The 17,143-nt window shown below is 39.0% G+C and overlaps 2 protein-coding genes across 4 annotated transcripts; one reads left to right on the top strand and one right to left on the bottom strand.

Annotated features, from left to right (window-relative positions):
* Nucleotides 1-1,118: 1,118 nt before the first annotated feature.
* On the bottom strand, nt 1,119-3,958 carry trim13 (tripartite motif containing 13). 2 transcript variants are annotated; one of them, XM_037790749.1, is made up of 2 exons: nt 3,848-3,958; nt 1,119-3,226 (listed from the first exon to the last, which is right to left on the bottom strand). In XM_037790749.1, exon 2 carries the CDS (start codon nt 3,218-3,220, stop codon nt 2,024-2,026), a length of 1,197 nt encoding a protein of 398 aa, XP_037646677.1. In that variant the 5' UTR covers nt 3,221-3,226; nt 3,848-3,958; the 3' UTR covers nt 1,119-2,023. The 2 variants fall into 2 exon arrangements, with proteins under 2 accessions (XP_037646677.1, XP_037646678.1); XM_037790750.1 differs by lacking the exon at nt 3,848-3,958 and adding an exon at nt 3,319-3,835 and having other exon boundaries at nt 1,119-3,225.
* A 1,055-nt stretch (nt 3,959-5,013) lies between these two features.
* spryd7b (SPRY domain containing 7b) lies at nt 5,014-15,730 on the top strand. 2 transcript variants are annotated; one of them, XM_037790758.1, is made up of 5 exons: nt 5,014-5,187; nt 7,160-7,276; nt 7,687-7,853; nt 10,413-10,515; nt 14,505-15,730. In XM_037790758.1, the coding sequence occupies exons 1-5, from the start codon at nt 5,082-5,084 to the stop codon at nt 14,600-14,602; spliced, it is 591 nt and encodes a 196-aa protein (XP_037646686.1). In that variant the 5' UTR covers nt 5,014-5,081; the 3' UTR covers nt 14,603-15,730. The 2 variants fall into 2 exon arrangements, with proteins under 2 accessions (XP_037646686.1, XP_037646687.1); XM_037790759.1 differs by lacking the exon at nt 5,014-5,187 and adding an exon at nt 6,743-6,784.
* The last annotated feature ends 1,413 nt before the right edge of the window (nt 15,731-17,143 follow it).

The following is a 17,143-nucleotide window of genomic DNA, read 5'->3' as shown; positions in this document are numbered from 1 at the left end:
GCTGTTATTCACTTCTTATCTGGATATTTGATCAAATAGATGAAGTTTATTTTATTAACCCTCAGAGGCTGACCGTGCGTCATTTTTCAGAAAAGTCTTACTTATTCAGAGTTAATATATTACAATATTTTTTTTTTCTTAATTTGGATTGAGTTAACCTTTTTTCAAGCTATACTTAAATTTGCGTGCTGTGACAATTCAAATATTAATGTAGAGCAGTACATTTATTTCCATCCTATATTTGCCTGGCAACAGAAGGGCTATATATATGTACATGCGTGCCATGACGTACATCCTGAATTATGGTCAGTGCTGACATCACGGATTCACTTTGTGGTCTGATTTGGGGATTTAAAAAAAAAAAAAAATGTTTAAAGCAGCTCTACTCAGGAAAATAAATAAATAAATAGAACTATAAATGATCAATGCACAATTCACTGGCCCATTTTAATAAATGCCATTGTTGGTGATAAGCCAAAAATGTCCCTGAGCTATACCCTGAATTTAAAATAATATCCCATTGGACCACACACACTTTGCATTTTGATTTTAGGCTTACAAATTGCATTTTTCTACAAATTCAGATGCATGGCAGAAAATAGGCCCACACTGTCCTTTTTAACTTAACAGGCTGCAGATGTTTCACTTCATAAACCCGGACCAGGCAACGAATGCGTCACAAACAGATCATGTGGAGAAATAAAGTGACTGCGTGACACAATTGCGCACCCTTTGCCTAAATTGTGTCATCCCATATACGAGAAACAGAGCTGTCAGTTGTTCAGGTTTATTGAAAACATCATCAGTGCTCTTTGCCCCTCCTCTCTCTCTCTCTCTCTCTCTCTCTCTCTCTCTCTCTCTCTCTCCTCCGCTGTGTCTGCAGCCTGATGGTGAATATTTCACACAGGGCCTGTTACGCAACGTTTGTAACCTTGAAGAGGTTGCAGCATCACTGTGGTGCGGACGCGCTCTGCAGAGAGGAGGCCGAGGATACACTGTATATTTCTTTTTTATTACACTCTTGTTTAGTTCACGCACTCGCTTGCATAGTGTCTCTAAATATAGTTGGCTGATTTGACATGTCGCACTTAAAAAATAAAAAAAAACACACTCGTGGATGTGACTTAATTTCTGTTTTATTTCTCATGATCTTCTTGGACAAGTATAAAAATTGTCATGTATTTACAAAAAAAGAAGAAGAAAGAAAGTAAAAATTGCACATAGATGTAGGCTATACAACCTCTGTAGATTAAGGATTGATTGTATTTGATTCTATGGCTTCATTGAGGTTGGAGTTTATAGCTAAAAAAAGAAACAATTAAGTGTTTTCATGTATTCAGGTGCATATCTGACCTGTCACTATAATGCACCTCTGTAGCTTGCAGTGAGTGCATTGCAGAGATGCCACACTATAGGTTTGGTTAATTAAAACAATTTATACCTGCCAATAAAATTTTCTTCTTGGACAAGTATAAAAATTGTCATGTATTTACAAAACATAAAAAGAAAGAAAGTAAATTGCACATAGATGTAGGCTATACAACCTCTGTAGATTAAGGATTGTATTTGATTCTATGACTTCATTGAGGTTGGAGCTTATAGGTAAAAAAAAAAAAAGAAACCATTACTGTTTTCATGTATTCAGGTGCATATCTGACCTGTCACTATAATGCACCTCTGTGGCTTGCAGTGAGTCCATTGCAGAGATGCCACACTATAGGTTTGGTTAATTAAAATAATTTATACCTGCCAATAAAATTGACAGTAGAGTCGATTAAGTATAGAAATTGTCATGTATTTACAAAAAAAAAAGAAAAGAAAGTAAATTGCACATAGATGTAGGCTATACAACCTCTGTAGATTAAGGATTGTATTTGATTCTATGGCTTCATTGAGGTTGGAGCTTATAGGTAGAAAAGAAAAAGCGTTTTCATGTATTCAGGTGCACATATCTGACCTGCCACTACAATGCAACCTCTGTATAGCTGTGAGTGCATTGCAGAGATGCTTCACTATAGGTTGGTTAATTAAAACTGTCAATAAATCTGACAGCAGAGTCGATGAAGTCCACGACGCATCCCTGACCTGCACCCATTAAACTCGTGCACATATCAGTCAGGTACACACCGGTGTGTGTGAGGTGCGAGGAGACAGCAGAGAGAAACGGTTCAATCTGCGAGGGCACGTAGGCTGCGAGGTTGTTGTTGTTGATGTGTGGCTGCATCAGGAGCAGCAGCAGTGGTGTTGACAGTAACAAACTGATAACTAATTTGATCCATCTTGGTGAGCTGCCACCGGTTCTGTAGGAGCCGCCGTTCTCGTGAGGAACCGAGATCTTGTCCACTTCTCTGAGCCTCAGCGAGTCCCACTTTTTGACATCAAAATTACGCACGAGTGGACCGAGTTTGGTGTCTTTCCGAGTGGGCAGTTGTGTCTCCTTAAGGACCTTCAGCTTCTCCCTGAACTCCTGCATCTGCTGCAGAAAGCTCAGCGGCTCATCTTTGCCCCTGAAGGACTCCGCGATGCTGAGCGCCCGTCCGTGCTCCACCACCGCCGCGCTCAGCTTGGTGATCTCCGGGTCGTACTTTTGCATCACCACCAGCTTCAGCGTCTCAAAATCAGACAAGATCTCGCTCTTTTTGCCTTCAATACTGCCGATTAGTTTGTCGAAATAGTCCGTGACTTTCTCTGCATCCTTGGTGACAGACTGGAGCTCCTTTTTCTTCCTGTCTTGCAGTGTCTCCAGGCAGAGTAGGATGTCCGCGCTCTGCCAGCTCTCCACGCCGCGCAGCAGCTCTTCAAACGCCGCCTTCTCTCTCTCATACGCCTCCTCCAGGGAGCAGAATTCATGCCCCCTGTGCTCATCTGTTGTTGCGCAAAAGCCACAAATTAGATTCAAGTCCGTGGCGCAGAATATGTTGAGAGGCTGGTCGCGGTGTTGTTTACAAACAGACATCTTGGGCATGACTCTTATTTTGCTGTATTTCTCCACGATGCCGCGCAGGGAGTAGTTGATCTGCAGGTTGTGCGCGCCGTTGTGAGGCGACTCTTTGCGGCATGTGGGGCATTTGAGAGGTGTCCTGAAAGATGGACCTCGGCACCCCTCCAAGAGTCCCTCCAAGCATTTCTTGCAGAAGCTGTGCGAGCACAGCAAGACGCGCGGGTCGTCGAATAGACCGCAGCAGATTGGGCACGTTAGTTCCTCTTCCAGCTGCTCCATGGTGTCCTGTAAACACAGTATATCCAGGGCGTCAAATCTGTGCGTAATTCAAAATAAAGAAAGCCCAATAAATCAGCACTACATAACACTTTACGCACCCCACACTGAGGGAATACATTAACACAGGGAAAATGCTGTAGCATCGCAAAAGGATACAGGGTTTTTTTGCAGTCATGTTCCAGCTGCGTGTGGAGTATTCCCATCCTGAAAGTGAAACTGACTCTCATCATCATCTCTGTACCCGCGCAAAAGCTTGGCATCAGATCTGCCATTTGGCCATCTAATGTTAAATAACATCCTGCTTTTTTCTCTGATCTGTAATCAAACAGCTGGCGTTGTAAAGAAAAAAACTGCTTCGCAAAAACAAGCTGGAAAGTAAAAAAAAAATGACTTTATAGGCAGCAAACTATTTTTCTCCTATAGCTTTGTATTACAGTAATAGCAGGGCAGTGGTTAGCTGAGTTGAGCCCTTAAATTACCGCCGTCTAACCAATCCAATGCGACAAATTATCGACACACAGGCTTCGCGTGAGTGTTCCTCCTGTTGGCAAGGTGCAGAAGTAGAGCTGTGACAGATTTTGCAAGCGCATAGTAACATGCAACTACTGGACCAAAAGAATCACTCACCAGCTGCTGAAGACGCACTGTGCAACGCAATCATGGCGCTTGTTGCTGTGCAGACTTCGCCCCTTTTCCGGGTTTGGAGTTAACCATTTCGGCGACGCACAGAGAATGAAAACACACTGATGCGTGTGCATTAGCGCACAGGTGCATGAAGGTGTGTGCTATAATGCCACCGACGCGGAAGCTGGTGATATTTCAAGTTTTTTGCAGGGTGCGTAATTGGGCGCATTTGGGTTGTTTACGTTTTTGTCCCTGTTGTGTAATTTGCAGAGGATCCCTGCCAGTGAGATGGGGGAGGGGCTGTTGCTATGCAAAACATTACAGCGTGAAAAACTGTCAACTAGTCCCAGTTTGGCATGGTTTTTACACTAACCCACTTCAGTCGGGTACTTGTCAATATATGCATCTGTAAACAGTTAATAAAGGTGCAAGTGAAGGCGCACAGCTGCATGTAAAAAGTTCAATGCTATCTCACACTGTGCAGACAAAGTGGCACATTATAGAATAGAATAGAATAGAATAGAAAGCTTTATTGTCATTGTATTAAATACAACGAGATTCACAGTTGCCACTTCTGGTCAGTGCTTTAAAACAAATACTTGACAAGACTAAACGAGGCAGATAAAACATATAACAGGTAAACACACACAGTTATATAAAGCAAATAAAACAGGTAAAGTAGATTTAATAAATAAATATAAACAGAAGTGTTACAGTAGAAGTATAACATATACAAATAGATGTAATGTAAACAGAGGTAATTGCAGTAGTAAAACAGGTAAGGTAGATGTAATAATCTTGGAACAGAGACCGAGAATGTGAAACATCAGCTACATTATACCACTTCTATGTTTCAGCCTCTGAAGATGCTCTTCTGTTATTATTAGTGTGCATCACCAAATCAGCATTTGTGTCCACTAAAAACATCTGATGCATTTTCTCACTTTCTTCTCACTTTGTGGTTATGTAACATCGATACCCAATAGTTACTTAGTCACGTGTAGAACATTTTTGACCTTGATTTTCTTCCCTTGTTTCCATGCCATCAGGAGCAACTGCCTATCTTAGCCACTGTGATTGGATACAGTTGGTTATAGCATGGGGGCTTATGCAGCTCCGACCTCTGCCGCCACGTGTCGCTGTTTTGCGTCAGTGACGTCTTTACGCCCGTGACGTCATGACGCCCTTTTTGGTTTTTGATGGTGTGACTTTTGTTTCCGGATGTTAGTTAGCAAGAATGGCTGCGATGTTTACGTGTTGTTTGAGCTGCTGCGGAGACGGAGGAACCGGGCATATCCCTCTCAAAGAGATGCCCACTGTTCAGTTAGATACTCACCACATGGGTGAGTGAGTTTATCTGTTTATTCACACAGCAGTTTGATGTTTACACACGTGTTGTTTGCTGCGTGTGTGTGTGTGTCGTGATGGTTAGCATTAGCTGGCTAGCTAACAGATAGCTGCTCGTAGTCTTGTAACCTTTATAGGTAGTTAAATGTGTTTCTGTGTGGCTGCAGCTGTGTATTATAACACCCCCTTTAATAAACACACTACAAGGTTATATACTTTATTAAAATACAGTTAGACTCGTGACATTTAAAGGCTAACAGGAGACAGTGATGATGATAGCTATCCGGATTAGCATTTACTGTTTTTTAAACTAAAGTTGTTTTAAACATGTGTGTTTGTTCAGTTGCAATATTAAAAGGAAGAAAGTAGGAGTATGCACATTATTTTCATTAAAAAATGTTAAATAATGGACACAAGATGTGAAGTGCTTCACTGAAATCCTATTCCCAGTTAGTGTGCAGTGTAAGGTTATCATACTGGACCACAATTGGCTTCCTATCTAGCTCAAGTCCATTCAATTTTTTATTTTTTTTATAGCCCAATATCACAAATTTGCCTCAGGAGGCTTTACAATATATACAGGATACGACACCCTTTATCCTTCTAAGGAAAAACTCCCACCAAAACAGGGGGAAAATGTAAGGCAAGGCAGCTTTACTTGTATAGCACATTTCAGCAACAGGGCAATTCAAAGTGCTTTATATACACATTCAAGTGCAAAAGAACATTAAGACATAATTATAACAGTTATAAATTCATTAAAGATTAGAAAATAAAAACAAGCTGGAAATAAAAGCTGAAATAGAATATAACACACAAGAGTAAAAGCTCAAGTGCAGTATAAGATCATTATCTGGTTTAATTAAAGGCAGCAGCAGCAAACAGGAACGTTTTAAGCTTTCATTTAAAAGAACTCAGAGTTGGAGTTGGTCCTGCAGGTTTCTGGGAGCTTGTTCCAGATATTTGGTGCATAAAAACTGAACGCTGCTTCTGCATGTTTAGTTGTGACTCTGGGGACACTAAGCAGACCTGATCCAGATGATCTGAGAGGTCTGGATGGTTCATAACATAGCAGAAGATCAGAAATGTATTTTGGCCCTAAACCATTTAGTGCTTTGTAAACCAGCAGTAGTATAGGAAGAAACCTCATGAAGAGCAACAGATGAGGGATCTCTCTTACAGGAGGGAAAGAGGTGAAATAGATGTTGTGTGTACAGAGTAACAACATAATGAAAATACAACATAGATAATCCATATAACAAAATAAAAATGATACATAAAATGTGAAACATATATGAAGAGATCGATCCAGGAGATGTCAAGCAGCTTCCAGGCGTCGCCAAACAGAAAGAGATTGATTGACACAACATCCTCACCTCCATGTAACCTAGAGAGAGGACCAGATTTTTGTTCTTTAGTTCACAGTTGCTTTGGTAATGTAAATGTATATGTTTCCCATGCCAACACAGTTGTTATGTCAGATTAAAAGAAGACTTAAAGTTATGATTTACCTCAGTTGTATTTAAGTAATCTTACTTTTTGAAGACATTTCACCAGGATAATGCAACTGAAGCTTTATCCAAATGCAACAAGTTAAGTATAATTCAAATTAACTAACAGCAATTGGCTTTGTGGTGATTAGTTGATTAATCAAAAAAATTAACCAGAAACAATTTTACTAATCTATTAATCGTTTGTCATTTATCAAACATCCTCTGTTTCCAGCTTCTCAGATTTTAGGATTATCTGCTTTTATCTGATTTTTCGATTGTAAATGTATTATGTTTTGATTGTCTTGGGATCTAGGAAAGTAGTGACGGGCATTTTTGTGACATTTTATAGACTAACCATTGATTAATTAACAGCAAATTAATTGGCAGATTATTCAACTTGTTGCTAAATTGTTTGTTTTTTTATGAATTTGTATGTGTTTTTACAACAAGATGTGTTATTGTCTTTGTTTTGCAGGCACAGATGTTGTCATTGTGAAGAGCGGCCGGAGAATATGTGGCACTGGAGGCTGTCTGGCCAACGCTCCTCTGCACCAGAACAAAAGTTATTTTGAGTTTAAGATCCAGTCCACTGGTAAGAGCTTCTAGATGATGACCAGCCTGTTTCCATACCTCTGCTGCCTTTTTTCTTGCCAGACTCACATTTTCTGGTGCATTCCTAGTGGGAGTTATTGATATGGACACGCTGCAGTTTTTAGTAGCTACAGCATCTTGTGACTGCATGCTCGCTGGTGGAATTCTGTACACTTACAAAGACAGCATTTGAAAGCACAAGGAGTTTGACTTTGTAAAGCTACCCTCACGCAGCTCCGCATTAGCCACAGACTGTTTTTACTGAGCATTCAGTTGTGAATGTGCTATGCTTGCAAATCTTGCCTTTTTTTTTTTTTTTTATTACAGCTGGTCTTTGTCATGAATATAAACACATTTTAGTCTAAAAGTGTTTAAAAATAGCAGATAATCAGTGTTGTGCTTTGTGTTCAGGTGTGTGGGGAATAGGTGTGGCTACACAGAAAGTGAATCTTAGTCAAGTGCCTATGGGCAGAGACACAAACAGCCTAGTCCTGAGGCATGATGGGTCTGTGTACCATAATAATGAAGAGAAGAATCGCCTACCCGCAAACAGCCTTCCTCAGGAGGGTGACATTGTGGTAAGTGCAACATTTATTACGTCACTTGATCCTGAATTTAAGATTGTTGACGTAGTCTTTGAAAGATTTAAGTGTTTCTTCTGAAAATGAAGAACTTTTTTTCTCTTAATCTGCATCTTGTCAAATAAATGAGAACTGGCAAGTGTAAATTGACATAGACACTAAAATTATTAAAGAACTGGAATAATTTGGGCAAGCCAGTCAGTTTCTAGGGCTGACCCGAACGCTTCGAATCTTCAACCACTGCCTTGGTAATCGACTTCCAAATCAGTATTTGAATGCTTTGTTTTTTTAATATATATATATATATATATATATATATATAAGTATCTAATGATAATGAATAAATCACAAAAAAGCCTATGAAATGAGGAATAATCCCTCAACCTTATTCATATTCAACATCAATTATTATTAGTTGTTGTATTATTAGTTGTTGTGTGTAGAGGTGCATGTGTCCCAAGCACCGAAACGGGGGAGATGGTGACAGATAGACAGAGTAACATGTCAGCCTGTTGTGCCGCAAAGCTTCAAATACCTTATAAATGTTTCTAACTGAAGCTTCAAAGCCCAAAAATGGTATTTGGGACACCCCTATCAGTTTCTATTCCAAAGATCAAGATTGTGTTGTCTGACACGGGTGCTCAAATGATTTCTTGTAGCGTTAAGGTGCTTCACTAATGGTTGCTTGGATCTAATTTTTGATCAGTTTAGTCTGTCCACACATCTCATGGTCTTTCAACAGGCATGTGAGTGTAGATTGTGTGTATTTAAAGAACTTTAATCAACCCCTTCATCTGCTCGAGGCCTGCTGGGGGCAGGCTGGCCAGGAAGTCCCGTGAGACCCACAGTAGATGTCTTTTATTTGTGGGTATTTTTTTTTTTTTCAAGGCAGCTGGCTGACATTGATAGTCACATTGTAATGCTTGGTCCAATATGGGCCGGACAGCCTTCTGTGTGGGCCAAAATTGCTATTTGGCATCTGTTTATAAATCATAACAGATTTTTCATCATGCTGAAACGACATTTATTGAAATTTTTCACAAACCATTTTCATTATTCAGGACTCAGATCTAAAATATGATGTTAATGAACACAGACTTGGGGTCTGGAAAAAATGGATTTGGTGTGTTGGCTGTCCTGCAGGTGCAGGCGGCTGCAGCGCAAAACCCAGCGGGGGTGTGAGCTGTTTTAAAACTCGTGCAGACCTCTATCTGTCACTGTCAGCAAGCATGTCATTATCTGCACAAAGCAGTGTTTGACACATTGTACCAGACATATAAGACAAATCGTGTTTTTTTCTTTTCTTTTCCCAAACCTAAAATATAAACTCATAACATTTTTTTGTCTATCTTTATTTCTAGTCATGCTCATTTTATGACACTATATGGTCCTGCTGAAGGAGAAACCAAAACACTACTACTGCTGGAACCTAAAACTTTAGCGACCCCATAAGTCCTTTAGTGGCAGTACTGTATTTATATGAGCTGTACTACACCACCGACCCCACACGCACACATGCTCAGAAGGCAGAGCAAAGACGTGTATACAGATAAACGTATCGTACTGCAAATTGTGCACAACTAAACTTGTGTAAAGAAAATTATTTCTCTTAATGTATTTTCATCAGGAACCAAATTCAGGTCTGTTAGTTAGTAAAACTGTGTTATCGCTCACTGCCTAAACTGAATGACACTTGCTCATTTGGGTTTAGTTATTGCTTTTCCTTTGCTGGGGGCTAATATTCAGGATATATGAACACCCATACATGAATAAAAATCCAATACTATACTGTCCTTGTGAAGCCCATGGTCAACTACAATACATCTGTGATGCTTTTTGTGCACATTTTGCGTGATATTGCATGGTGTCCAATATTATCTTTTAAAAATACATCACAGACTACTAGGGCTGTCCCAACTATAATTTTTTGGGCTTCGAAGCTCCAGTGAGAAATATTAGCAGGTATTTGATGCTTCGGTACTTCTGCACTACTGTACACACACGCACATCTACACACAACAAACAGACATATCTGTCTGAGGATAACTAATAATAATTAATGTTGAATATGAATAACAAATAATGTTGTGGGATTTTTCCTTATTTCATGGGCTATTTTGTGATGACTAATATCATGTATCTACTAATTCCTTGATATATAAAAGATAATTGGCAGGTTGCAACAGTTTTGATCCACCAGATTAGTGTTTTTATGTTCCATTTTGTGTCAGACACGTTTCCTGCTTGAATGAAGAGTCATTGACCATGATTATACAGTGATAATTAAAGGTCAAGCCATCATGATCCAACAGGAGAAAGTGTAACTGAGGGAATCAAAGAATACTGCGGGATAAAAACATATACATACCTTGTTTTGTTTCTATATTATTTGGCTTTTCCTGCTCCTTGATTTGAGCTGAAAATAGGAAAGATGCTTATCTTTTCTTTAGGTAACAGTTACAGATTATTTTTGATAATTAAACAATGTATAATGTGTTGTCATATTCACATGCACACAATTCATTGATTAATTTCAATTTTGTGTGTGTTCCTCAGGGCATCACATATGACCATGTGGAGCTGAATTTATATCTGAATGGAAAGAACATGCATTGTCCTGCCTCAGGGATCCGAGGCACTGTATACCCTGTTGTTTATGGTAAGTTCATTTGTTGGGCTTGATATGCTGACTAGTTAACCAAGGCTTGTTAATCTATGGATCATTTTTGACTAATTTTCTATTTGAAACAATCTATATGTCAACATTATTGACTGCCAAACTGCTTTCTCAGAAGTACCATTATTATGGCAGTTACGATGTTATTCCACTAGAGGGCTGTATTTGTACATTTTTACAAAACACTGCTCATTTCGGTCTGTTAGTTACACTGACCACAAACAGATTCCACACATCCAAGAGTGAGTTATGTGGACTAATCCAGTGCTTGAAGTGGAAAAAAATAAGTGTCAGTACTCTTTTATTCACATGTTGATGTGTGTTTTGGCCGGTATCGGCAATCTCTTGCAACTTATTCCTATTTGTTCATTATTTCTTTAAGCATGTTATACTGTGTCAGTCATGATCATAATTAATAGTTAAAGTGCTTTCCTGTGTTATTTGTAGCCTAAATTAGGGTATCATTCAGGTTTTAGGAGCATCCCAGGTTTTTGACTTTAAACTATGCAATTAAAACATCATTTTTGACCATTATTATTACTATTTAAATGATTATGTATTTATTTACACATATCACAGTCTTCGTCTGAACATTCAATTCTTCTGGTAATTCAGAAAACTTTTAAATAATGTTTCAATAATTTTATTTGTTCACAAATAAAAAAAGTTATGATGAACAGTTCACTAACTATTTTAGCCTACAAAAAAGACGTGAACATTGTATTGATAAACTACAACACCCTTGTTCTTTCACTCCCCTGTGCCGTGCGTCGGCTCGTTCAGATGCTCCCCACATAGTTTTATGTTCATAAGGCTTATGAGGCGCGGCGCAAATACACTGGCGCTGCGCCGTTATGAATCTCCCACAGAGTACTGTGTACTGGTGAGTACCGGCCCACTTCAAGCACTGGAGTAATCAAAACAAAGCCTTTAGCAGGAAGGGACAGTCTTGCCACGGAGATTCAAAACATGCAGGTTTTATTCTGGTTAAAGGATGGTTTCATTGACTGGCTCCTCCTCCTCTCGGGTAGATGTTAAGCCAGTCAGCTAAATCAACTGCCGATTTTATGTTGGAAAGAAAACATTGAGGCTTTTGGTGCTTAGCTGTGCCTGTTTCTGTCCTAAAGCAACACTAATGCAGAAAAACTGTAATTAGTGACTAATTTGTTTGAGCTGTCTTGTGCAATCACCCTCTGTTATAAAGCACTTCTAATATTTCTGAGCTAGAAAATATATCCATTGATTATAAAGTCACCCTGGATGCTTTCATAAATAGAATCTCAAACTTTCCAATTAATTTCCTATTGTGTTGTATATGTGCAGTAATATCATCTATATTTAAAGGGCAAATTCACTATTTGCTAGTAAGCATTTACATAAACTGTACTCCACTCTCACTTTTCCACAAGAAGTATGAGTTAATGTGGTATGTTTTTGAATCAAACTGCTACTACCTGTGCATTTATGAATACTAATGATGCCATCAAATATAGATTTTTCTATCATTGCACATTGAGTCTATATTTAGACTGAATGAAAATGAAAAGATTTAATGAAGCTGGTAATGGAAAACCCTAAAATAGTTAACTACCCACCCCTAAAACCCCTGAAAGTTTTCACCAAATTCTCTGTTGAAACAGATGATTGCATCCTTATATTGGAATTTACCACATTGTCCGCTTTGTCTTATCTGCACCTCATAGCTCAGTTCACCAGTGGATGTTTCAGTGTTTGCATTGGATCACCACTTTCTGTTTTTAAACGGCACTATAGCGGCCTATGTAGGCAGTCCAAAGAAGCCGCGAGGGACTGAACATGGGAGGAAACACTGTGACGCGCAAAAAATAATTCAGTTCCACTTCAAAGACATGCGTTTGGCCATTTATTCTTCCATTCATTCTTTCTACAACCGGTTCCAGTTACCAAATCATAACTTGGCATGCATGAGTGCGGTCAAAAAAACAGTGCCAAAAAAACCTGTACCGTTACCACCCAAGCTCCGGTGAACAAAACCATTACCTATAATGACAGTGCGGTGAACAATACAACAAAACTAAAACAAAGAAAATACCAGATACTTCACGTGTGGCTCCTACAAGCATTTTAGAAAGGTGTGGCACGTAAAGTGGTTAAGAAGGAGAGCTACAAACATCACCTCTGCTGTTACCACACCTCAGGTTGAAAACTGGTAACTGGCAAAATGTAACATGGTAAACTGAGAGATTATGTTCAAACAGCTGCTGTTATACAGCATTTACCTAAATTTCTGCAGAACAAATAATTTGCAGAATAAACCAGGAAACATTTTTGCTTGTTTATCATATTATTACTTATGATTAAGACATCAATTCAATTTAATTTGTACTTTATCAGTATCAAAAGGGCAATCCGGTGAGTGCTGAGTACATGTATGATTTTAACTTCAAAGTATAATAAATAAAATGTTGAATGGGATCACATATTTTCATTTGGGCTGTCAATCGATTCGGATATTTAATTACAATTAATTGCATGATTGTAAATAGTTAATCGCGATTCATCGATGTTTGATTCAATGAATCACACATTTTTTATCTGTTCATAATGTACCTTCACGGGAGATTTGTCAAGTATTTATTACCCAGAACATTTGAATATTCAAATATTATATATATAGAATTCCAAATGTTATCCAGAAACCCTCACAGCTACTGCATTTAGCATAAAGAAATACGCTCAAATCATAACATGGCAAACTCAAGCCCCACAGGCAACAACAGCTGTCAGTGTGTCAGTGTGCTGACTTGACTATTACTTGCCCAAAACTGCATGTGATTGTCATAAAGTGGGTATGTCTGTAAAGGGGAGACTCGTGGGTACCCTTAGAACCCATTTTCATTCAAATGTCTTGAGGTCAGAGGTCAAGGGACCCCTTTGAAGATGGCCATGCCAGTTTTTCCTCGTCAAAATTTAGAGCAAATTTGGAGCGTTATTTAGCCTCCTTCCCGACAAGCTAGTGTTTAATGTGTTTAATTTGTACCAATGGATTCTTTAGGTTTTGTGGTTTCATATGATGCCACTATCTTCACTCTAGCTTTAAAACTGAGCCCACTACAACCTAAAAGTTGCGTTAATTGCATTAAAGAAATTAGTGGCGTTAAAACTATTTTGCGTTAAAGCGTTATTATGAAGTTAACATTGACAGCCTTCATTTTCATACATTTGAAACTATGGTATATTTGAATTTTATTTACCCATCAACCCTGACTATAGATACATGTGGCCACTGGCCAAGCATCACACATCTGATGTTACAGTACAACCAAAATAACATCTTGGGTTTGAATATTTGACTTATGTGGAACAGTGTGCAACATTTTGGGGGATGTATTAGCAGCAATGGAATATAATATTCATAACTGTGTTTTCATTAGTGTATAATCACCTGAAACTAAGAAGCGTTTCTTTTGTTAGCTTAGAATGAGCCCTTCATACCTACATAGGGAACGGGTCCACTTCACGGAGTCTGCCATGTTTCTACAGTAGCCCAGAACGAACATACCAAACACTGGCTCCGACACGCTTGTGAAACTGCGGTAATGTGAGCCGCAGAGTGCAAAACCGTGGTACCACCAGCAGCTGTCTGACTTCTGTTGCTCCTGAAGTAGTGTTATTATGATAAGGATGGCCTCTGAGTGAGGTGAACGGCGTAAGCATGGTTTTGCACTCAGTAGCTCACGTTACCACAGTCTTGGAAAGGAAGGAGTGCTTGCAGTCTGCAACAACATGACAAGATGCCGCCAAATCCTACACACTGTCCATTTAAAGAAATACTGAAACAGGGATATGTGTAATATACTGTATGTGATGTTGTCAAGCATTGTGATTTTTTTTTTGTTAACTTAAATGCTTCTAATGGTAAAGATTTGTTTAAGAGGCTAACATGTAATGTCTAAGCTTGTGCTCATGTCTTTTCCCTTCTTGTGTTCCAGTGGATGACAGTGCCATCTTAGACTGCCAGTTTAGTGACTTCTATCACACGGCTCCACAAGGATTTGAGAAGATCCTCTTTGAACAACAAATCTTCTAAAGGAGTACTTCAGCCTCGGCCCGTCTTCACGTTGTTGTCAACCTCCCCTCTATCTCATATCGACCTCTGTGACACTACACTTTGACCTTGATTGGTATGTGGCTTGAATGCCTATTGTTTTGTTTCCCCTGATTACTCTGTCTCTCTACTGATGCTCTGGATCGACGTTGGAGTATCCTCGAAGGAGTGGGGATTTCTGATCACTGGTCGGCTATGACTATGCTGATGGTTAACTGTCAAATCATTACCTTGTGTCAGTGGTAATCACTCTGTATTAACTGAAACACGTTTGATCGCTGCTTACATTCTCAATCTGTGTGTAGATGCCAGACAGTGGATGTAATGGTAAAATGTTCCCATTTTTCAGGATCAGAAGCCATGTTTAATTGACATTGCTGTATACTTATTTGGTTGATTATGTAATCTCCTAAATGCCACACTGACACCTCAGCATACACCCTATATTTATTTGTATTTATTTAAGTCACAGACCAAAGTGATATATCTCTTTTGTTATGACAAAACTTGTATTATTTGTTTTTGGCCAGCAAGAGTTTGTGAACTCATGAAGGATCAGTGTTCGATACTGACATATCCCATTCACTTTTATGTTGCCTTCTTTAATTAAAAATACAATTACAAGTGGGGACATTGCAACACTTTGAATTTGGCCCACTGTTTCAATTTAACACTGACGTGGTTTAACATACTCGCTCCAGTAAACCAGTGCACATTCCAGGGGACAGCCAGGTTGACTTTTCACTGAGGTATGCTGAGGTGACGGTGCTGGAAAATGTTAAAGTTTCTTAAATGGCTGACATTAATATATTTTAAGCTTGATTTCTAAATCACTTCTATAATCAGCCCTTTAGATTCCCCCACACTTTTCTCTCCTGGTTGTATTTATTCTAAATATCTGAATATTACCAGAGCTGGTGCTGGCTGTCTCTGATTAGAGATATGTGGTTCAAAATGTCAATCTGTTGTGTTGTATTGACATTGCATATCCGCTGCTGAAGTGTGATAGTTAAATATTTTCAAAATGCTTGTCTTTGTTTGCACTAATGATGTTATCGTACAAGCAAATCCAAAAATTGTTCATTCATTAAACTTTTGTGTCTGGAGGCATACTTTTGTCAGAGTCCTGTTCTGTCTTTTGGTTGTAGATAAGTTGCGCATGATGTACGCAAAAATGACGATTGAGCTGCACAGCTTTCACTTTTTAGTAATACTTTATTGAGTTTACACAAGAAGAAAAAAAAAGAAATTGTACATACCCAATAAAATATAAAGGAGAAAACATCTTGTGACGAGGACAGTGCCCACAATATACAGAAAGCTACAATTTTATAAGTGCCAAGGTGAGCATGTCCTTTGTCTGAAGTCCAGTTATAATTTGTTTGAAAACCGCATCACTAGAGATGCTGACTTGGTGAAGGACCCCGGCACACCTCGTCTTCCATATTTTTGTTACAATTGTACATATTATCATCCAATATAATTCTTGCTGCAACTTAGGCAGATTTTCTAGAAAAAACCCATACATCACTGCATTATAGTTCACATTAATATTAAACACCTGCCATTTTCCCCATACATCTCTAGACCTCTGGCACTCCACAATTAGGTGTTCAATAGTTTCATCTTCATCGCCAATATCAATAGGGCACCCTTTCATTTAACAAAGCAACTCCACCTTACAACCACCTGAACTGCTAGTCTGCCAACTGATACAAGCCACACAATATCTTGTTTATTTTCTGATAAGTACTTACTTAATATGTTTTTAAAGCTTCAGTAGGCAGAATTGTTTTGGCATCATTGGGCAAAAATTCCATAATAACCTCTCAGCATATTGTTATTCAAGTGTCCAAAGAGATAACTAGACTTCTGCACCTCCTCATGGCTCTGTTTTCATACTTTAAAAAAAACTATCCTGTGATGGGGGACGTTGGCCAATCACAGGTCATTTAAGAGAGAGAGAGAGAGAGAGAGCGTTCCTATTGGCTGTGCTCCGGTTGGTGGGCAGTGCTTGGTATTTCCTCAACTGATCTCAACATGGCTGCCTGGTCACACACTTTCTCATTTTACAGCTAAACAGTACACTACAAGATGTTTCTGAAAACATTTGAGGGGAGAAATAGGCATTACAGTAACAGAATATTGATTCATTATTGATCAGCGCTGCCTAGTTTGACCGTTTGATCGGAGTTTGCGAGTGATTGACAGCTGCTCAGAGACGGCAAGGCTCCAGCTTGGCTCTGATCGGTTGTTTTCCTCCAGTCTGTGAAATCTTGCAGATGCCATTAGGAGCCCCGGAGGACACCAGAGGACACAGAGGCACATGATTTTTTTTTCAGATCACCTGTCTCATGCACTACTGTCAGGATATAGTGACCGTTTTATAAAAATAACTTTTTTAAAGGTCCCATATTATGCTCATTTTCAGGTTCATACTTGTATTTTGTGTTTCTACTAGAACATGGACCAGGAATAAACTGGGACACATTTAGAATGTTTACGTTTAAAATTGTGTCAAGG

Source organism: Sebastes umbrosus, chromosome 13 (assembly GCF_015220745.1).
Source record: "Sebastes umbrosus isolate fSebUmb1 chromosome 13, fSebUmb1.pri, whole genome shotgun sequence".
Taxonomy (NCBI): domain Eukaryota; kingdom Metazoa; phylum Chordata; class Actinopteri; order Perciformes; family Sebastidae; genus Sebastes; species Sebastes umbrosus.
This window is presented reverse-complemented; position numbering and strand designations above follow the sequence as displayed.